General features: G+C 31.9%; 4 protein-coding genes across 5 annotated transcripts; 1 reads left to right on the forward strand and 3 right to left on the reverse strand.

Annotated features, from left to right (window-relative positions):
- Positions 1-2,321: 2,321 nt before the first annotated feature.
- LOC108320803 (uncharacterized) lies at positions 2,322-2,780 on the reverse strand. The gene has a single exon (XM_017552347.1). It carries the CDS (start codon positions 2,778-2,780, stop codon positions 2,322-2,324), a length of 459 nt encoding a protein of 152 aa, XP_017407836.1.
- Positions 2,781-5,649: 2,869 nt separating this feature from the next.
- Positions 5,650-10,428, reverse strand: LOC108320928 (uncharacterized). The gene is made up of 7 exons (XM_017552527.2): positions 10,273-10,428; positions 9,734-9,839; positions 9,327-9,377; positions 9,087-9,131; positions 8,888-8,996; positions 7,232-7,511; positions 5,650-6,151 (listed from the first exon to the last, which is right to left on the reverse strand). The coding sequence occupies exons 1-7, from the start codon at positions 10,414-10,416 to the stop codon at positions 5,942-5,944; spliced, it is 945 nt and encodes a 314-aa protein (XP_017408016.1). The 5' UTR covers positions 10,417-10,428; the 3' UTR covers positions 5,650-5,941.
- Positions 10,429-11,934: 1,506 nt separating this feature from the next.
- LOC108320929 (uncharacterized) lies at positions 11,935-15,296 on the reverse strand. Of its 2 annotated transcripts, none has more exons than XM_052869344.1 (6): positions 15,168-15,296; positions 14,607-14,712; positions 14,191-14,241; positions 14,012-14,056; positions 13,813-13,864; positions 11,935-12,423 (listed from the first exon to the last, which is right to left on the reverse strand). In XM_052869344.1, the coding sequence occupies exons 1-6, from the start codon at positions 15,219-15,221 to the stop codon at positions 12,420-12,422; spliced, it is 312 nt and encodes a 103-aa protein (XP_052725304.1). In that variant the 5' UTR covers positions 15,222-15,296; the 3' UTR covers positions 11,935-12,419. The 2 variants fall into 2 exon arrangements, with proteins under 2 accessions (XP_052725304.1, XP_017408018.1); XM_017552529.2 differs by having other exon boundaries at positions 13,813-13,921.
- An 18-nt stretch (positions 15,297-15,314) lies between these two features.
- On the forward strand, positions 15,315-17,655 carry LOC108320927 (pentatricopeptide repeat-containing protein At4g14820). Its single transcript, XM_017552526.2, has one exon. The coding sequence runs from the start codon at positions 15,315-15,317 to the stop codon at positions 17,508-17,510; it is 2,196 nt and encodes a 731-aa protein (XP_017408015.1). The 3' UTR covers positions 17,511-17,655.
- The last annotated feature ends 183 nt before the right edge of the window (positions 17,656-17,838 follow it).

A 17,838-nucleotide genomic window follows, 5' to 3' on the forward strand; every position in this document is an offset into this window, starting at 1 on the left:
TTTCTAAGAAGGATGTGGTAACAGCAAAAGATAAATTTTTTAGTATACAGAAGTTAGATTACTATTTTGATACTTTAGAAACAATCTTGTTATGTGGCTCCTGCTGTTGCCTGGATAATCATGGTGTCTGGTAATCAAATTGCAGAAGTAGCAACACTTCAGTGAGGCTTTCTTTGAGTCTGAGAGATCGTTGTAACAGTAGAAAAATTATTAGCTGATTTAGAGGAAAAAGAAACTCAAATTTCTAAGTGTAAAAACTGTGACTCTTATGTGGTATTCACTGACTCCATGGTTATGATCATGTTTATCTCTTTTCGTGTCTCTCTTCTCCTTTTGTACCATTTTGTGCTCTACTTTTTCTAGGTTGGATCTTATGCAGGAACGAGACAAAGTGCATCACCTAAAGCTGAAAAACGCAGTCTGCATCTGTGAAGGAGGCACGTGACCATTTCTTAACTCCAAGGAATACTTACGAAAGAGTTTATCTAAACATATGTATGTTGAGTATCATATTTATTGTTTTTATTATTGTTCATGAGAAAACCTTAAACAACATAATCTAAAATTGAATGCTGACTTGGAAAGTTAGATTAATGTTTTATTTCACATATTATCTGATGATCTATGTATGTGTTTGATAAAATTACAGTAGAGACTGTTATGAAGACATATTTATTAGATTACATTATGTTCTTGGGTTTTACATTCTTGGAATTACTGTTCTGATGCGTTTTTTTGCCCAAGTTTCAAAATTTCAAGCATAGTAATTACAAAGATAAGTCACTCGGGATTTGTGTCATTTCTTGTAACCTCGATTGTATCAATTTTTGAAACAGCTGTACGAAACGAACACCATTGCACCGCACATCTTCACCAACGAAACAAACCAACCAATCCCCTATCTTTTCATTTCAGAAGCATGTTACCTATTTTGACAAGTGTTTTTTACTTGCTTTGGTTTGTCTACGTTATAACAATTCCAAGGTTTTTCGTGCATTATGGTTCCATTGAAGAACTATAATGCTGGAAACGGAATATGTGATTACGTTACTCAGATTGAATATTGAATGTGCTCTTTGATATTTTTTGGCTGACAAAATTGAAGGAGGTATTGTGCTAGATATTCTCACCTATTATTATTATTATCTCTAAGAGTCCATTTTTACTACTGTAAAGTGTTTCTTATCATCTTTCACTTTGACTTGTGAAAAATCTTGTCCATTTTGCTGTTGGGTGCATTCTTCCTAACAACATACTAAATAGTTTGTGTTTATTTTATAAGATGATGGGAATGATGTGATGGATGTGATAAATGAACATTCTGAAGTTAACACGTGATTGGAATCTTGTAATTTTCTGCCCCTTTCGTTGAAACTTGAGGCCGAGGTAGCTGAGTTTCGACAGATTTTAGAAAGTGTCAAAGAGCTTTGATATAAAGTGACTGAAGAAACACTTCAAGCACAAAAAATCCTATCTTCAAAATCTATCTCAGTCACTGAAATATGAAAAAAATGTATTGGCTGCCTCAAAGGTCTCATCAAGTGCAGTAAGAGTAAGAAAGAAAGAGATAAAACGGGAGCTGGATCTGGAATGAAGAAGAAGGTAGCCAATGGTTTTAGCAGGACTCTCCACCATATTATCAAGAAACACTTTTTGCTTTAAAGTGATAGATTAAATTGCAAATCTTCTGTGACGATTTGAATTTTCTCCAATTTTCGCTGTCTTAGCATTAAGTGTATTAAGTGTATTTGCTGTTATCATCTTGGATGTTTTAGCATTAAACGCGTTAATGAGTTTTATCATTTGAAAACTATAAAACAAAAATAACAACTTCAAACAATAAAAAATATTAGTCATTTTAATATTATTTTTATATTAATTACAAAAATTTATATTTAGACAAATTAAAACAAATACTCAATTTAAAAATAAAAAAAAAATAAAATACACAAATTTGTAAATACTTATACCTTCATTTATTTTTCATATAGTTATATTTTTAAATTAATAGTTTGTCTATTAATTACCAATAATAGAATAATGCCTCTGTTTTTACTCTGATCTCTATTTTATTTTACTTGTTGACTCACATAAAATTTAAAATGACCAAATTGGCGACACAAGCATGTAATCATTGAAAAACATTAAAACACGCAGCAATATTAATCAAGTTATGAAAAAGAAAGTGTATTTGATGGGAGAAAATCTGAGAAAAACAACAGCAGAGAAACACTACAGTATCTCCAATTCAAGAACAACCTTAAAAAAAACTAAGACAAGTAACAAACTAAAGCGATGGAGTTAAGTAGAACAAACAAACTCTATACAAGCACGGGTGTAGAAGCAGCGCCCGTGCCTCTGAGGTCATCTGCCCGGACGCTCTTTGGCACCGTCACGACAAGTTCACCACCGACCACGACGGCGGTGGTGAGGTCCGGCCGCGTGGAGTCCGGCAGGCGGGTCCTCCAGACGTCGAGGTGGAGGTCTTCGAAGGGAATGCACAAGGAGACAGTTTCGCTGACTACAACCTTTGTCATTCCGGGATGGATTTGGACGATGTGGGCCTCCACCTGTACGAGTTCCGGTGTCTCCACCACGAATCGGAAGCAGTTAGGAGCTTCATGGAAGGACACGTCAGCATCGGCGGGGATGGGGAGTTGCAGGACTCTGGTGAAGACATGAGGGAGCCTCCGCAGCTTCTTGGTGGTGGCCACCTCCGGCTCCGCCTCGAAGAGAGGGCTGAGTTGATTTTGGACGGCGATGTTGCGCTTTCTGGCCATTGCCTATTTAGGAAGGAAAGGTAACTCTTTGTTTGTTTCAATGTTTGGGTTTTGCTGCACGTAAACACTATAAAACGCGTTTCCCACACTAACCTTCTACCTCTTCTAAATTACAATGTTACCCTTCTCAATTATTAAAGGAAAATCACTTTTTGGAAATTCATACATTCATCTTTCCACCTGATTTTCAAATAAAATAAGGTCATTAAAAATATAAACTCTGTTGTAATTATAAAAAGTAAAACAGGATGTGCTAAACTATTATATAAAATTTATCAGGAATTTCAAGATATCATCATCTTTATTATTACTTTATTATTAATGAATCTCATTTTCACAACCATTTTTAAAATTATTAAGAAAATATCATCATGGTATACACTAATAGTTTTGTTATTTATATTGTTTGATTACTTTACTGTTTACAGCTATTTTAAATTATTATCTTTAATGTATTTTAGAACTGTCATAGTCTCTAAATTTTTAACTTGCATTCCATCATTTTTATAAATTTTATACTAATTTTATATTTACACTTTATAAATCAATATATGACATTCTTCACCGTCAACAATATTAAATAGTTTAAACAAATAACTTTGCATAGTGGAATAAAATTGAAAGTCTATACGAATTTGTGTGTTGGCGTTCAATTTTAATTTATAAGGTCATTTGGTACATCATAAAGGGTTTAATATATAACTTCAAATAAATTAAAAAGTTTTTTAGTTAGTTGTTTAGTCAAGTAAAATCAAAATAGTTAAAATCATTATTATAATTAAGATGATAAAAACTTCATAATATTTTAGGATATAAATTTAACTTTCTAAAAAATAATATATATATAAACTTACATAAATTATTAAAATAAATTTATTTCCTTTATCACGTTACAAAAAATATATGTATACGGTGAAAGTTACTTGAAGAGTTTGAATGAGTTTTATTTTATTTAAAAGTTATTCAGTAAAAAAAAATGCAAAAGAAAATCACTTTTATTTATTTTCAATTGAGTTCAAATTTTGTTTTTATTGAAATTTTCGATCATAAAAAAGTGAATGAGTGTTATAGTTAAGAAATATAACAATGTTAATTTTTAATTATATTAACTTTTAATTCTGAGTCTATGTTTTATTTGAAACCAATCATTCATTAAAAAAATAAGAAGTACGATACCATGATCCATGATGTTTTGTTTGACTATTTGTGCATATTTGTTATACCATGATCACAATATTTTTATATAATTTGATAGGAAATACTATACAAAATTGCAGAATCATACACAACTAAAATCTCAACTTTTACTACATAAATAAAATTTAAAATTTAACTAAATACTATATAAGAAGTAGTAAAAAAATTTATTAAAATCAAATCTAAAGGCTATAATATGAAATAAAATAAAAACCGGGCTGGTTTAAAACATTATCTTTAAAAATAATTAAGAGGGAAAGGAATTCAGATTTATCATAAAAATAAATAAATGGTTAACAATTTAATTACCTACAAATTTTGTCTGAATTACAAGAAGCTGCCTAAATTATACTTTTTGAAATAATCTTTTTTATAATTTTAGTAAATTTTAAAATTGATAAACATTCTTTTCTTTTAATTGCACTTCATACCATTCCCTTTTTTCTCCTCCTTCTTACTTAAGTTTTTGTTATTAATAATTCATGATACAAAAATATTGATTTCTGTTTCACGATTAATTAATTATAATTAATTAAAATAAAATCATTAAACATAATTTATATTTGAAAAATAATTTTAGATTATTTTTCTAATAGGTTTTAGTCTGACAATAAAAATAAAAGTAATAAATTTTTATTTTTTCATTTTTCAGAAAAATTGAAAAACATGAACATATAAATACAGAGACTTGAGACGTAGAGACAAAGGAGGAAGGTGGTGTGATCCTTCCCTGGAAAGTAAAACAAAATAAAAGGCTTCTCTACACTGAAAACAAATCACAAAGAACAGCGTATATAAAATTATAAATACATGCAACTAAAGAATACGTTTTCCTTAAATTAGTAGCATAATATAAGATTTTTTTGGATTTATTTTCTTTGTTGAATTGTTTACTGCTAATCTTCTCTTGTTAAATCAAACCAGAATAACGTCATGACTAATAATAATTGATGTTATAAAAACTGTTACACTAAATATATTGAAATAAAAATAAAAATTATATATTTATACAGATTAAAATATTTATAATTTAAAAGGTTGATTTATAATTTAATTATTTTTTAATTAAAAAAATTACTTATATAATAAATAAAAACTACTTACAATAAAATTATTAAAAATATTTATATTTAATTTTATAATTATAATAATAAGAATAATTTTTTCTATCATCACAGAAAAAGTGATCAGATACAAATGTTTTCACTAATATCTATATAAATATACACGTACGAAGAGGATTTTCTTTTTAGTATCCGCATTTGTTTTTTAAATTTATCCTTTAAATAATTTTTTTTTAAATAAAATAATTATTTTATCAATTTTAATTTTTTTTATATATAACTTTTTTCTAATTTGTCATTTTTTAAAATTTACCATTTTTTAATTATAAAAGTACCTATAAAATAAATACAAATTATTTAGAGTAAAGTTATAAAAATTATTCATATTTAATTTCATAACTATAATAATAATGATAATTTTATTATTTTTTATTATCATGATGGATACATATGTACTGTTTTCACTAGTATTGTCTAATAGCAATATGATCAATTACTAAAATTTTAAACATGGATATATATGTATTATTTTAAAACTTAAAGATTACTCTTAAATGATTTGATTGTTAATATAAATAGACTATGTTTGAGAGGGAAACAGGGAAATCACTATGGTAAGGCTTGCAATCTTTGATGGAATTGTTGAAAACTAGCATGCCTTACTCCACCAATATCAGGCCCATGCTGTTTCCACAATTCAGTGATTCTTGGTTCTAGCAACAACCTTCACCAAAAGTAAATAATGTGCATGGCAAGTTCAATAATTTAACCTCTAATTTATCTACTAAATTAAAGCTAATACAGTTTCAGATTCCAACTAATAAACTGTTCCTGGGAGATAGTAATAGAAAACAGTCCTGTTTATTTCGTCTGTGAAATATGGTTCCAGGGGTGATTGATCTAAACAGCTGCTGTAGGCTCAGAGTTGGAAAGGTCTTCATGATTCCTCATCCGACGCCAACGGCGAGATCTTCTATGAGCCCGATTCTGTGTTCTTGATGGTTGTTTATTGGGGGAATCAGAATGAATTGTCTCTTCCAAAGGATGAGCATAACCAAAAACACAATCAAGAGGGTCTGACTCCCACATCGTATCAGGAGCAGTGTTTATCTGTAATCAAACGTATACCAAAAAATTATTACAGGCAAAAGAAAATCTCCTCTTGGTCTATCATTTTAATTACCATTTTCCGGTGAAAACTGTATCTTTTTATATTAGGCACAATAATTTGTTGTTTCCCTCTGCTACAAACAAGTACATTTTTTCAAAGTTTTAATTCTATCAAACTAAAAACTACTTTTAAAAAGAGATCATATATGACCATATTGTGCTGTTCTTTTGAAGGGAGATAAGGGAAATTTTGGCACAAAATCGACACTGATAAGTCATGAATAAACCTATATAAGACATCAAAACTCTATTTTCAATCCAAAACTTTAGACAATAGGTTTATAGGTCATTTTACTTACATCATCTTATTTATTTTTACCCAAAACTTGCTTCTTGCCTATAATTCCTAACACATTTTATGAAGTCCTTTATTGCTACTGCTCTCACAACAAATCAGTAATTTTTACTTTGATTCTCGTTAAAAAAATATTTTTCAGTTTCTCAATTTATACTTTATATTTCCATTTGGTTTCTCCCCAAACTTTTTCACGCATCAAGTTGAATTGAATCCCGAAAGATTTTCCAATTTATCTTTTACCAGGTTGATCAGTATAGAACTCGTGTATAAGAAATCATCATTGTGAGTGAGACAACTAGTGAAGCTACAGTACGTCAGTACTATTACCCTTCCCTCTAAAACTTTTGCAATGTTTGCAGCCACCAGTGAAGCTACTGTTTTATTTTCTTTAAAGAAAACAATTAACAAAGCATACATCGATATTTTGCAACCCATTGACATAGTACAACTGAGCTTAAATCATGTTTATTTTTCCTTGAATAATACACAGTACTCAAGGAGGGTATGTACCTAACTTTCTCAGTGTGCACAAATGAAGTTTAACAGTTCCTCTCCCCTTTCCCAAGACATTTGAGAAGGCCAAAGCAAAATATACCCCCCTGGTGTCCCCAACTCAGTCTATATATATCCTTCTATCCTCAAATTAGTTAGAAATTAGCATATTTGATTGCACTAAAAGCTTTAATTAAAGAACAAGAAAAGGGAAGTCTAAGAATACTTACAAAAGTATGCTTCATCTCATGATTTGGTTTTTTGCTGTTGGTGACATTTTCAGACCTGCCTTGGGATTTATCATTAGAATCATAACGAGAATGGTCTTCGGATTTATCATAAGAGTCTTGATCATGAGTCCTACGACCATGGACTGCCTCGCTAAAGAAATTCCGGTATCTCCATCTTAATTTAGGATTATTACTCGAATCGTCAAAAATCCTCTCCAAATAGAAATGCTTAGATATAAGCCGCATCACGGAGGGATCATTCTGGTATTTTGTCACCATTCTGAAATTTAACAATAATTAAAATGAGGGATCATTCTGGTATTTTGTCACCATTCTGACATTTAACATGGACAGTTCCAATTGCAAAGATGATAATTATATTTCAAGCAAAGTATAGGCATAAACCTTTCACTGGTTACAACAAATAAAACAGGTTTTAATTCTCAACTCACATATTTCATAATTAACTGACAATGATTAGGATTTTTTGTACGTATTTATCAATCAAGTTAAAAGTGCTACAGTGGGTCCTGGTGTTTGCATTTGAAGCCACTCTTGCTCCTATTCTTTGTATAGGTTTAATTAATACAATTTAGACTTTTACTGGCCTTTTATAGTAAGTTTTGCTTTTATAACTATATCTTATTTTAAATATGATGATGGAAAACTGGAAACAATTGGACATAAAATCTCAAACTGTATCTGCCTAATAGGAGGTAACAGCTAAAATGACATTACATGTTTATTAAATTCAAATGGTAAAAAAAAAACTGTTTTTTGATCAAGTGATACCAAAGACCAAAGTTATGTTTGTAAATGCTAGAAGGAACTAAACTAGTAGAAGAACAGGAGTGGCTAAGCACTTCAACAAGATAACTAGAATGCAAAAGAGAAGTGAAAAACTTAAATGTGGAAAAATCTCTAAATTAATTGGAACAATTAAAACTGCCATCAAATTCTTCTGTATAAAATTTGACAGCTAGAACATTACAAGGTATCAGTTAAATCCCTTAGCAATTTTGTTTGGACTAATAATAGTTGCGTTTTTAACCAATAAGTCAGTTGGGGGAAGGGGGATTTTGCAGTGAAAACAGAAATGAGTGTTTGGATTACCATATCTGGTACCAAACACTCATTTACGCTTCCCAATGCACAAAATGGAAAAGTTATAACATTGCTGGATTGAAAGAAAAGCATAGGTTACTTCATGTGAACTGTAACACAAAAACACTATAATGGTCACCTTATTTTCAACTTACCCTAAATACTCCTATACCAAGTAATAATAAACTTTCCTTGCTTTTAATAACTCTTCACCATCATTCCTATCAATCCTAGACTGTCTTTGATATTATTTGAAACTTGTTGCCTATATTCCTCCATTTAATAACGTACTTTCTACTTCTATTCAGAACATATAATTGACACTTCACATTGATCTTGTTACACAAAAAAAGCTTTGCAGTTTTAATCAGCCACCCACCTATCTACACAACTCGTCATAGTGGAAGAAAGCTAAGCGGAACTGCTCTGCTTATGACAGCATTTACTTTATTGCCTACCTAAAGAACTCCACAGAATGAGATGGCAATTGGAACTCATAGCACAAATGAAAAATGTTTACCAAGTCTGAGCAACTGAGACGAGAAAACCTACATATTCGCTAACTCCTTCTGCAATGTGCTACCATCCATTGCAAGAATCAGATCTGCACGAGAATACAATATTCTATTACCTAGCCAATGTCCACAGATAGTACCAGCTCCTGAAAAAGCATAAGACAAAAAACAAGACTTTCATAGGAAGGCCTTAGTAAAACACTAGAAATAAAAATAAAACAAGTGGTTTCACTTACCGACTGAAAGGTAGGCTCTGATTGCTTTACTGAGACTGAAAGGTGCTGCAATAAAGGTATAATGCTCATGGTCATACTAACCCCAATGAGAATCTGCTGTGACTATGACAGTATTACTAAAATATGTAGGACTCTTCCTGGCTATGCAACTCTAGAACAAGAAGTTAGACAATGACCCCCTCCCCCATGGCGGGGGCCTAGTAAAACAGTAGAAATAAAGATACGAGTAGTTTTTCTTACTGCCTGGAAGGTTGACTTGAAGTGCTTGTGCTTTACCGAGATTCCGAGTTGCTGCAATAAAGGTATAATGCTCATGGTCATACTAACCCCAATGATAATCTGCTGAGACTATGGTAAAATAATCAAAATATATAGGAATCTTCCTAGTATGCCGCTATAGAATAAGAAGACAATGACCCCCTCTCCCTCCATCAGGATGTTAAGGTAATAGAACAATGCTTTTTTTTTTTTTATATTTCTTAGCTTAGTTATCCTTAATATCACTACCAGTGCCTGGATTAGTCACCAGTCCAATTACTTTTAACACGTTAAACATACAATGTCTCAAAGCCTTCATATATTAAAACAATATTGATTAAATCATTATAAATTAGCACGAGAATAATCAAGATGCTAAAATCACAAACCAGTCCATGCAGCTGCACCCCCAGCAAGTGCACTAGCAGAGAAATCGCTCAGAAATCTAGTTTTCCACGAATGAAGAATATTAGCTTCCCGAGGTGTCAAATTTTCCTACAAAAGAAAAAGACAGATATTTGGTGATAAAGCCGATAGCATGGATTATGTTAAGTCCATCATCACCGAACTTTCACAATGTGTGCACGAAACCTTTTCAATGATATTTGAAGGCAAAGAATCATGTCCTTTTATGACGATCACCAATTATAAAAAGCTGATTTTAACTAAATTTATTCCACATGTAAAAGCATTTATCTTGAAGTCTAAGTTGCACACCCAAATTAAAATTAAGTGAAGAAAACACCGAATCTCAGCTCTCAGACGCCAGAATCAAGAAATGACAGTGAAAAGTAGAGAGTATAACAGTAATACTCAGAATTAACCTGATCCGAGATACACATTGACACTTATTTGTAAAAAATGAATTGAAGAAGAAAGGAATTAAAAGCCCTAACTGAAGAGAAAATGGAGATAAAAAGGAAAGAACCTTCTTCGAAATGATAACTTTCTCAAGATCTGCCCATACTCCAATGAAACTCATTACCGTTCCCTTCTCTTCTTGCTTCCTTTCAGTATCAGTTTCTCCTTCTTTGAAAGAAAAATAAATATAAAGTGTTAAAAAATATAGCATCAATTCTACTCATTAATTATAATCACATAAAACTGCTGTCTGGGGCAACCATCTGCATTCTTCATTTTATTTTATAATCTTTATAAATATATAAATTATTTATTAAAATCATGTTATGATACAAAAATCAGTTATATAGTATTAAATTCCTAATACTTACTGATTAATTATGCTTATAAACAATTGTTTTTTTCAATCTAGGTTTTGTTATTATAATTTTAAAATCTTATTATAAATAGAATAGAAAAATAATTTATCTGTATGAAAGAATTATATAAAATATAACTGGGGTTTAATAGAAATTTATCCTTGTCAAAATGTGACTATTTTTGCTCTAAGAAAAATTATAACTTATTTCCACTTGCATTTTATAGAAATTTATATCATCATTCATGTATTTATTAGGATTTCAGTTTGAAAATTACACGAACAATCTTTTATTTTTTATTTTTCAAAAGATAATTTTTATATGATAAATATTATTTAACATGTTACTAATAGAATAATTAATATTCATAATTCTTTTTTAAAATAATTAATTGTCATATAGTCATAATATATACATACATATATATATATATATATATATATATATATATATATAATTATCTATAAGTTTATGAAAGATGTAACTAATGGTATAGAGATAAGATAAAAAAAAAGTTTAGAAAAATGACTATAAAATCAAATTTACTAATAGAAAACTTTATTTAAAGTTTAATTTTTTATAATAAATTAATCAAGTATCATTTTTAACCATTACTATTCTTAATTATTTGTTAGACTTTACAAATTTACAATTGTGAATTTTCAAGAAAAATAAACAGTTAAATAAAATTAAAAACAATATATACAATATATTTTAAAAAAATATCAATTTAATGATTTTCAAGTAAATTATTAAAATATACTACAAGAAATTGTCAATCGATTCTTAAATATATTTTATAAATAGATTGTTTTTTTATTCCAGTCATCTTTAAATATATTATTTTTTGTTTTAAATTTTTATAAACATGTCTTTTTTTTTTAATCCTAAAAATGCAGAAACTACAAGATTCATAGTTTTACAGAATTGTTTAAGTTCACTTTTTACTCACGATTAAAAAACATTAAAATATACTATTTGTTAATAAATAAAAACTATCACAATTAATTTTTTGACAGCATAATTTTAATTAAGAAAAAATGACTTATTAATATAAATGTATATTATATAATAGTAATGTGATTTATTATATTAAAATTGGTGTTTTCGAAACAGATTAAATTGAAGATGTATATGAAATTTAATATCATTTTCATTGAACTTTATTTAGATTTTAACTGAATTCTTTTTTACTTTCATGAAATTGAAGAAAAAAAATATAATTAAGTTAGTCAATTTATTTAATTCACTAATTAATGATAAATTAGACTAAATTCAAAGTTTTAGACTTGTTAAATGTTTAGTTAGATTAACTTATCCGTAGTTAACAGAGTGACTTGAGAACACTAACTAAAATTATACATGAATAATATTTTAAAACTTAAGATTAATTTTAAATGATAGGCTATTGCCATCTTTGGTGGAATGGTTGAAAACAAACAGGTCTTAGTCCACCAATATCAGGCCTATAGTGTTTCCACAATTCAGTGATTCTTCTCTTTAGCAACAACCTTCATGAAAAGCAAACAACGTGCATGGCAAGTTAAAAAATTTAACCTCTAATTATTTACGAAATTAAATCTAATAGGGTTTTAGGTTCCAATTAATAACTGTTCCTGTGAGATAGTAAATGATAGCATTAAAGGGTGATTGATCTAAACAGCTGCTGTAGGTTCAGAGTTGGAAAGGTCATCATGATTCCGCATCCGACGCAAACGGCGAGATCTTCTTCGAACCCGATTTTGTGTTCCTGAAGGTTGTTTATTGGAGGAATCAGAATGAATAGTGTCTTCCAAAGGCTGAGTATAACCAAAAACACGATCCAGTGGGTCTGATTCCCACGTCGTACCTGCGTTTATCTGCAATAAAATGTATACCAAAAAATATTATATTCAAAACAAAATCGATCATTTTAATTATCATTTTCCAGAGGATACATAATCTTTTTGTAATAGAAACAATAACAAAAAATCCCACCCGTGTTCTCCAAGCAAAGTATCCACTTGGTAGGCATAAACCTTTAACTGGTTAAATAAAACAGGTTTTAATTCTCAACTCATATTTCATAATTAACTTTCAATGATGCGCATTTTTTTTATGTTCTTATCAATCAAGTTAAAAGTGCTACTGTGGGTCCTGGTGTTTGCATTTGAAGCCACTCTTGCTCTTATTCTTTTTATAGGTTTAATTAATACAATTTAGACTTTGTACTGCCCTCTTATAGTAAGTTTTGCTTTTATAACCATATCTTATTTTAAATATGCTGATGGAAAAATGGAAACAAATTTGACTTAAAATCTCAAACTGCCTAAGAGGCTGTGTCACCGATGTAACAGCTAAAATGACATTACACGTTTATTAAATTCAAATGGTAAAAAAAAAAAAACTGTTCTTTGATCAAGTGATACCAAAGACCAAAGCTATGTTTGTAAATGATAGAAGGAACTAAAACTAATAGAAGAACAGGAATGGCTAACAAGATAACTAGAGTGTAAAAGAGAGATGAAAAACTTAAATTTGAAAAAATCTCTACATTATTTGGAACAACTTCAACTGTCATCAAATTCTTATATATAAAATTTGACAACTAGAACAATACAAGGTATCAATTAAATCCCATAGCAATTTCATTTGGATTAATAATAGTCGAGTCTTCAACCAATAAGTCAACTGGGGGACGGGGGATTTTGCAGTTAAAATGGAAATGAGTGTTCGGATTACCATATCAGGGTTCCAATCATTCATTTCCACTATCCAATGTACAAAATAGAGAAGTTAACACCGCTGGATTGAAAGAAAAAACACGGGTTACGATCATGTGAACTGTAACACTATAATAGTCACCTTATTTTCAACTTACTCCTATACCAAGTAATAATAACCTTTCCTTGCTTTTAATAACTCTTCACCATCATTCCTATCAATCCTAGACTGTCTTTGATATCATTTGAAAAAGGTTGTCTATATCCCTCCTTCTAATAACGTACTTTCTACTTCTATTCAGAACGTGTAATTGACACTTCACATTGATCTTGTTACACAAAAAAAAAACCTTTGCAGTTTTAATCAACCACCCACCTATCTACACAGCTCGTCACAATGGACGAAAGCTAAGCTGAATTGCTCTGCTTATGACAGCATTTATTTTATTGCCTACTAAAGAACACGAAAGAATGAGATGGTAATTGGAACTTATCGCACAAATAAAAAATGTTCACAGTCTGAGCAACTGAGAGGAGAAAACCTACATATTCGTGAACTCCTTCTGCAGTAAGCTACCATCCATTGTAAGAACCTGATCTGCAAACGAATAAAAGCTTCTTCGACCTAGGTAAACTCCAGAGTAAACACCAGCTACTGCAAAAGGATAAGACAACTTACAAGACTAACGTATGAAGGCCTTAGTAAAACTGTAGAAATAAAAATACAATAAGTGGTTTCTCTTACCAAATGAAACGTAGACTCGAATTGGTGTACTGAAATTCATAGTTACTGCAATAAAGGTATAATGCTTATGGTCATACTAACCCCAATGAGAGTCTGCTCTGTCAGTATAATTAAAATATGAAGGTCTCTTTCTGGTTATGCAACTCTAAAACAAGAAGACAATGAGTAGTTTCTCTTACTGCCTGGAAGGTTGACTTGAAATATTTTTGCTTTACTGAGATTCCGAGTTGCTGCAATAAAGGTATAATCTTATGGTCATACTAACCCCAAATGATAATCTGCTGAGACTATGGAAGAATAATAAAATATACAGGAATCTTCCTGATTAGAATAAGAAGTAACACACTGACCCTCTCTCTCTCCATCATGATGTTAAGGTAATAGCTAAAAGAGAAAGAACAGCGCTTTTTGTATTTATTTCTTAGCTTCGTTATTCTTACAATCACTGCCACTGCTTGGATTAGTCACCAGTCCGATTACTTTTAACACATTAAACATACAATGACCCAAAGCCAAAAATTTCATATATTAAAGCAATATTCACTAAATCATTATAAATTAGCACCACAATAATTAAGATACTAAAATCACAAACCAATACACGCAGCTGTACACCCATCAAGTGCACAAGCAGTAAAATCCTTCACACATTCCCTGTGGAGCGAGTTAAGAATATTATTTTCCGCAGGTGTCAAATTTTCCTACAAAAGAAAAAGACATATATTTAGTGATAAAGCCTATAGCACGGGCGTCTGTCAAGTCCATCATCAACGAACTTTCACAATGTGTGCACGAAAACCTTTTCAATGAAATTTGAAGCCACAGAATCATGTTCTTTTATGATGATAACCAATTAAAAGAAGCTGATTTTAACTAAATTTGTTCCAAATATAAAAGCATTTATCTGGAAGTCCAAATTGCAAACCCCAATTAAAATTAAGTGACGAAAACATTGAATCTGTGCTCTCAGACGCCAGAATCAAGAAAAGTAGAGAGTGTAACAGTAAAACTCGGAATTAACCTGATCCGGGATATGCATTGACTCTGATTTGTTAAAAATGAATCGAAGGAGAAAGGAAATTGACATTGAAACAAAATAGGGAGGGAAATTAAAAGCCCTAGCTGTAGAGAAACAGGGAGAAAGGAAGGGAAGAACCTTCTTGAACTCGAGAACTTTTTTAAGATCGAGCCATGCGTTAATCAAACTCATTACGTCACCTTCTCTTCTTGCTTCCTCTCTGTATCAGTTTCCCAGTATCAGTTTCTCCTTCTTGTTAGGAATTCTGATAAACAATAAAGAAGCATGGCCATGAGCATTGGCGTGAGCATGAGCACGAGCATTTGCAGCACGAGGATGATTGGTATAGAGAAGGGAGTGTTGGAATCATGCAAGACGCTAAGACATGTGAAGCAAGTGCATGCTCAGATCCTCCGTTCAAAGGTGGACCACTCTAATTCTCTGCTTCTCGAACTCCTTCTTTGTTGTTGCACCCTTCCTTCTTCTTCTTCTTCTTCTCCTTCAGCCCTTCACTATGCTCTTTCTCTTTTCACCCAAATTCCAAATCCACACACTCGTTTCTCCAACCAACTCTTCCGTCGGTTCTCTCGTGGCCCCACACCGGAGGGGACCCTCCTCCTCTATCGCCTCGTCCGGAGAAACGGTACCCTTCTGGACAGGTTCAGCTTTCCCCCTCTGTTGAAGGCCGTTTCCAAACTTTCTGCCTTGAATCTGGGTTTGGAGGTTCACGGCCTGGTTTCCAAGTTAGGCTTCCATGACGACCCTTTTATTCAAACCACCTTGATTGCCATGTACGCGGCATGTGGACGTATTATGGATGCCCGTTTGGTGTTTGACAAAATGTCTCACAGGGATGTCGTTACCTGGAATATTATGATTGATGGGTACTCCCAGAGTGGTCATTATGACCATGTTTTAAGGCTCTACGAAGAAATGAAGATTTCTGGTATGGAGCTTGATTCTATTATCCTTTGTACCGTGCTTTCTGCTTGTGGTCATGCGAGAAATTTAAGCTATGGCAAAGCAATTCATGAGTTCATTAAGGATAATGGTTTTCGTGTTGACTCACATCTACAGACTGCTCTTGTTAATATGTATGCGAGTTGTGGTGCTATGTATCTGGCTAGGGAAGTCTATGATCAACTTCCCTCAAAACATTTGGTTGTTTCTACTGCTATGCTTTCCGGGTATGCGAAGATTGGATTGGTGAAAGATGCGCGCTTCATATTTGACCAAATAGTTGAGAAGGACTTGGTGTGTTGGAGTGCCATGATATCTGGTTATGCTGAAAGTGATCAGCCTCAAGAGGCTCTTGAATTGTTTGATGAGATGCAGCGACGGAGAATAGTGCCTGATCAGATCACGATGCTGAGTGTCATTTCTGCTTGTGCTCATGTTGGTGCACTTGTTAAAGCCAGATGGGTTCATTCATATGCAGATAAAAATGGTTTTGGAAGGGCTCTTCCCATCAACAATGCCCTGGTTGATATGTATGCTAAATGTGGCAACTTGGTCAGAGCAAGAGAGGTATTTGAGAATATGCCAAGAAAAAATGTGATATCTTGGTCCAGCATGATCAATGCTTTCGCCATTCATGGGGATGCTGATAGTGCCATAGCTCTTTTCCATAGGATGAAAGTACAAAATATTGAGCCCAATGCGGTTACGTTTATAGGTATACTTTATGCATGCAGTCATGCAGGCTTGGTTGAGGAGGGCGAGAAATTATTTTCCTCCATGATCAATGACCACAACATTTCTCCCCAACGTGAACATTATGGTTGCATGGTGGACCTATATTGCAGAGCCAAACTCTTGAGAAAAGCATTGGAGCTTACTGAGACTATGCCTTTTCCGCCAAATGTTATCATCTGGGGATCCCTAATGTCTGCTTGTCAAAATCACGGTGAGCTTGAATTAGGGGAATTTGCTGCAAAACGAGTACTTGAGTTAGAGCCTGATCATGATGGGGCCCTTGTAGTTTTGTCAAATATTTATGCCCAAGAAAAAAGGTGGGATAATGTCGGACTGGTCAGGAAATTAATGAGTCATAAAGGTATCTCAAAGGAGAAGGCATGTAGTAGGATTGAACTGAATAACGAGGTGCATGTGTTTATGATGGCAGATAGATATCATAAGCAATCAGATGAAATATATAAAAAGTTAGATGAGATAGTGAGTCAACTGAAACTAGTTGGTTACACACCAAGCTCTTCGGGAATTTTGGTTGATTTGGAAGAGGAAGAAAAAAAAGAAATAGTTCTCTGGCATAGCGAAAAATTAGCACTGTGCTACGGCCTAATTGGTGAGAGAAAAGAATCATCATGCATTCGTATAATTAAAAATCTTAGAATTTGTGAGGATTGTCATTCCTTTATGAAACTGGTCTCAAAGGAGTACCGAACAGAGATTGTTATGAGAGACAGGACTAGGTTTCACCATTTTAGTGGTGGAATTTGTTCTTGTAGAGACTATTGGTGAATTATTCCAATCTGTAAATTGAATTAAACTGGCATATCCTCATTTTGGGCCTGCCCTGTATATGCCAGGGCATGTACTTCAGCTTGGCAAGGGTTAACTACTATAAAGTTGATCATTTCTAATTTTGTTTAAAATTACCATAAATTCATTTTCTTTTGGTTGAATACCGCTCATTTGGCAGTAAATAATTGAAAATTTTGACCACGTTACTTTACAGATACCATATCTATAGTAGTATTAGAGTGACATCAAACTCGATCCAACTTGACACACGCATAACAAGCTTACTTTCAAAATATGCATTAAGAAATTATATGGGATAAAAGGT

This window comes from Vigna angularis, chromosome 10, assembly GCF_016808095.1.
Source record: "Vigna angularis cultivar LongXiaoDou No.4 chromosome 10, ASM1680809v1, whole genome shotgun sequence".
NCBI lineage: Eukaryota > Viridiplantae > Streptophyta > Magnoliopsida > Fabales > Fabaceae > Vigna > Vigna angularis.

Bases quoted from the DNA above. Each gene is read 5' to 3' on its own strand.
- LOC108320928 (XM_017552527.2), bottom strand. From the start codon at position 10,416: ATGCTATATTTTTTAACACTTTATATTTATTTTTCTTTCAAAGAAGGA. The intron at 9,132-9,326 runs GTAAGAAAAACT...CCTTTATTGCAG, and splicing joins TCAAGTCAACCTTCCAGGCA to CACCTTTCAGTCTCAGTAAA. The intron at 7,512-8,887 runs GTAGGTTTTCTC...GTTAAATTTCAG, and splicing joins CAGAAGGAGTTAGCGAATAT to AATGGTGACAAAATACCAGA.
- LOC108320929 (XM_017552529.2), bottom strand. From the start codon at position 15,221: ATGAGTTTGATTAACGCATGGCTCGATCTTAAAAAAGTTCTCGAGTTC. The intron at 14,242-14,606 runs GTTTGTGATTTT...CCTTTATTGCAG, and splicing joins GTGTACAGCTGCGTGTATTG to CAACTCGGAATCTCAGTAAA. The intron at 13,922-14,011 runs GTAAGAGAAACC...ATCCTTTTGCAG, and splicing joins TCGAGTCTACGTTTCATTTG to TAGCTGGTGTTTACTCTGGA.
- LOC108320927 (XM_017552526.2), top strand. From the start codon at position 15,315: ATGGCCATGAGCATTGGCGTGAGCATGAGCACGAGCATTTGCAGCACG.
- LOC108320803 (XM_017552347.1), bottom strand. From the start codon at position 2,780: ATGGCCAGAAAGCGCAACATCGCCGTCCAAAATCAACTCAGCCCTCTC.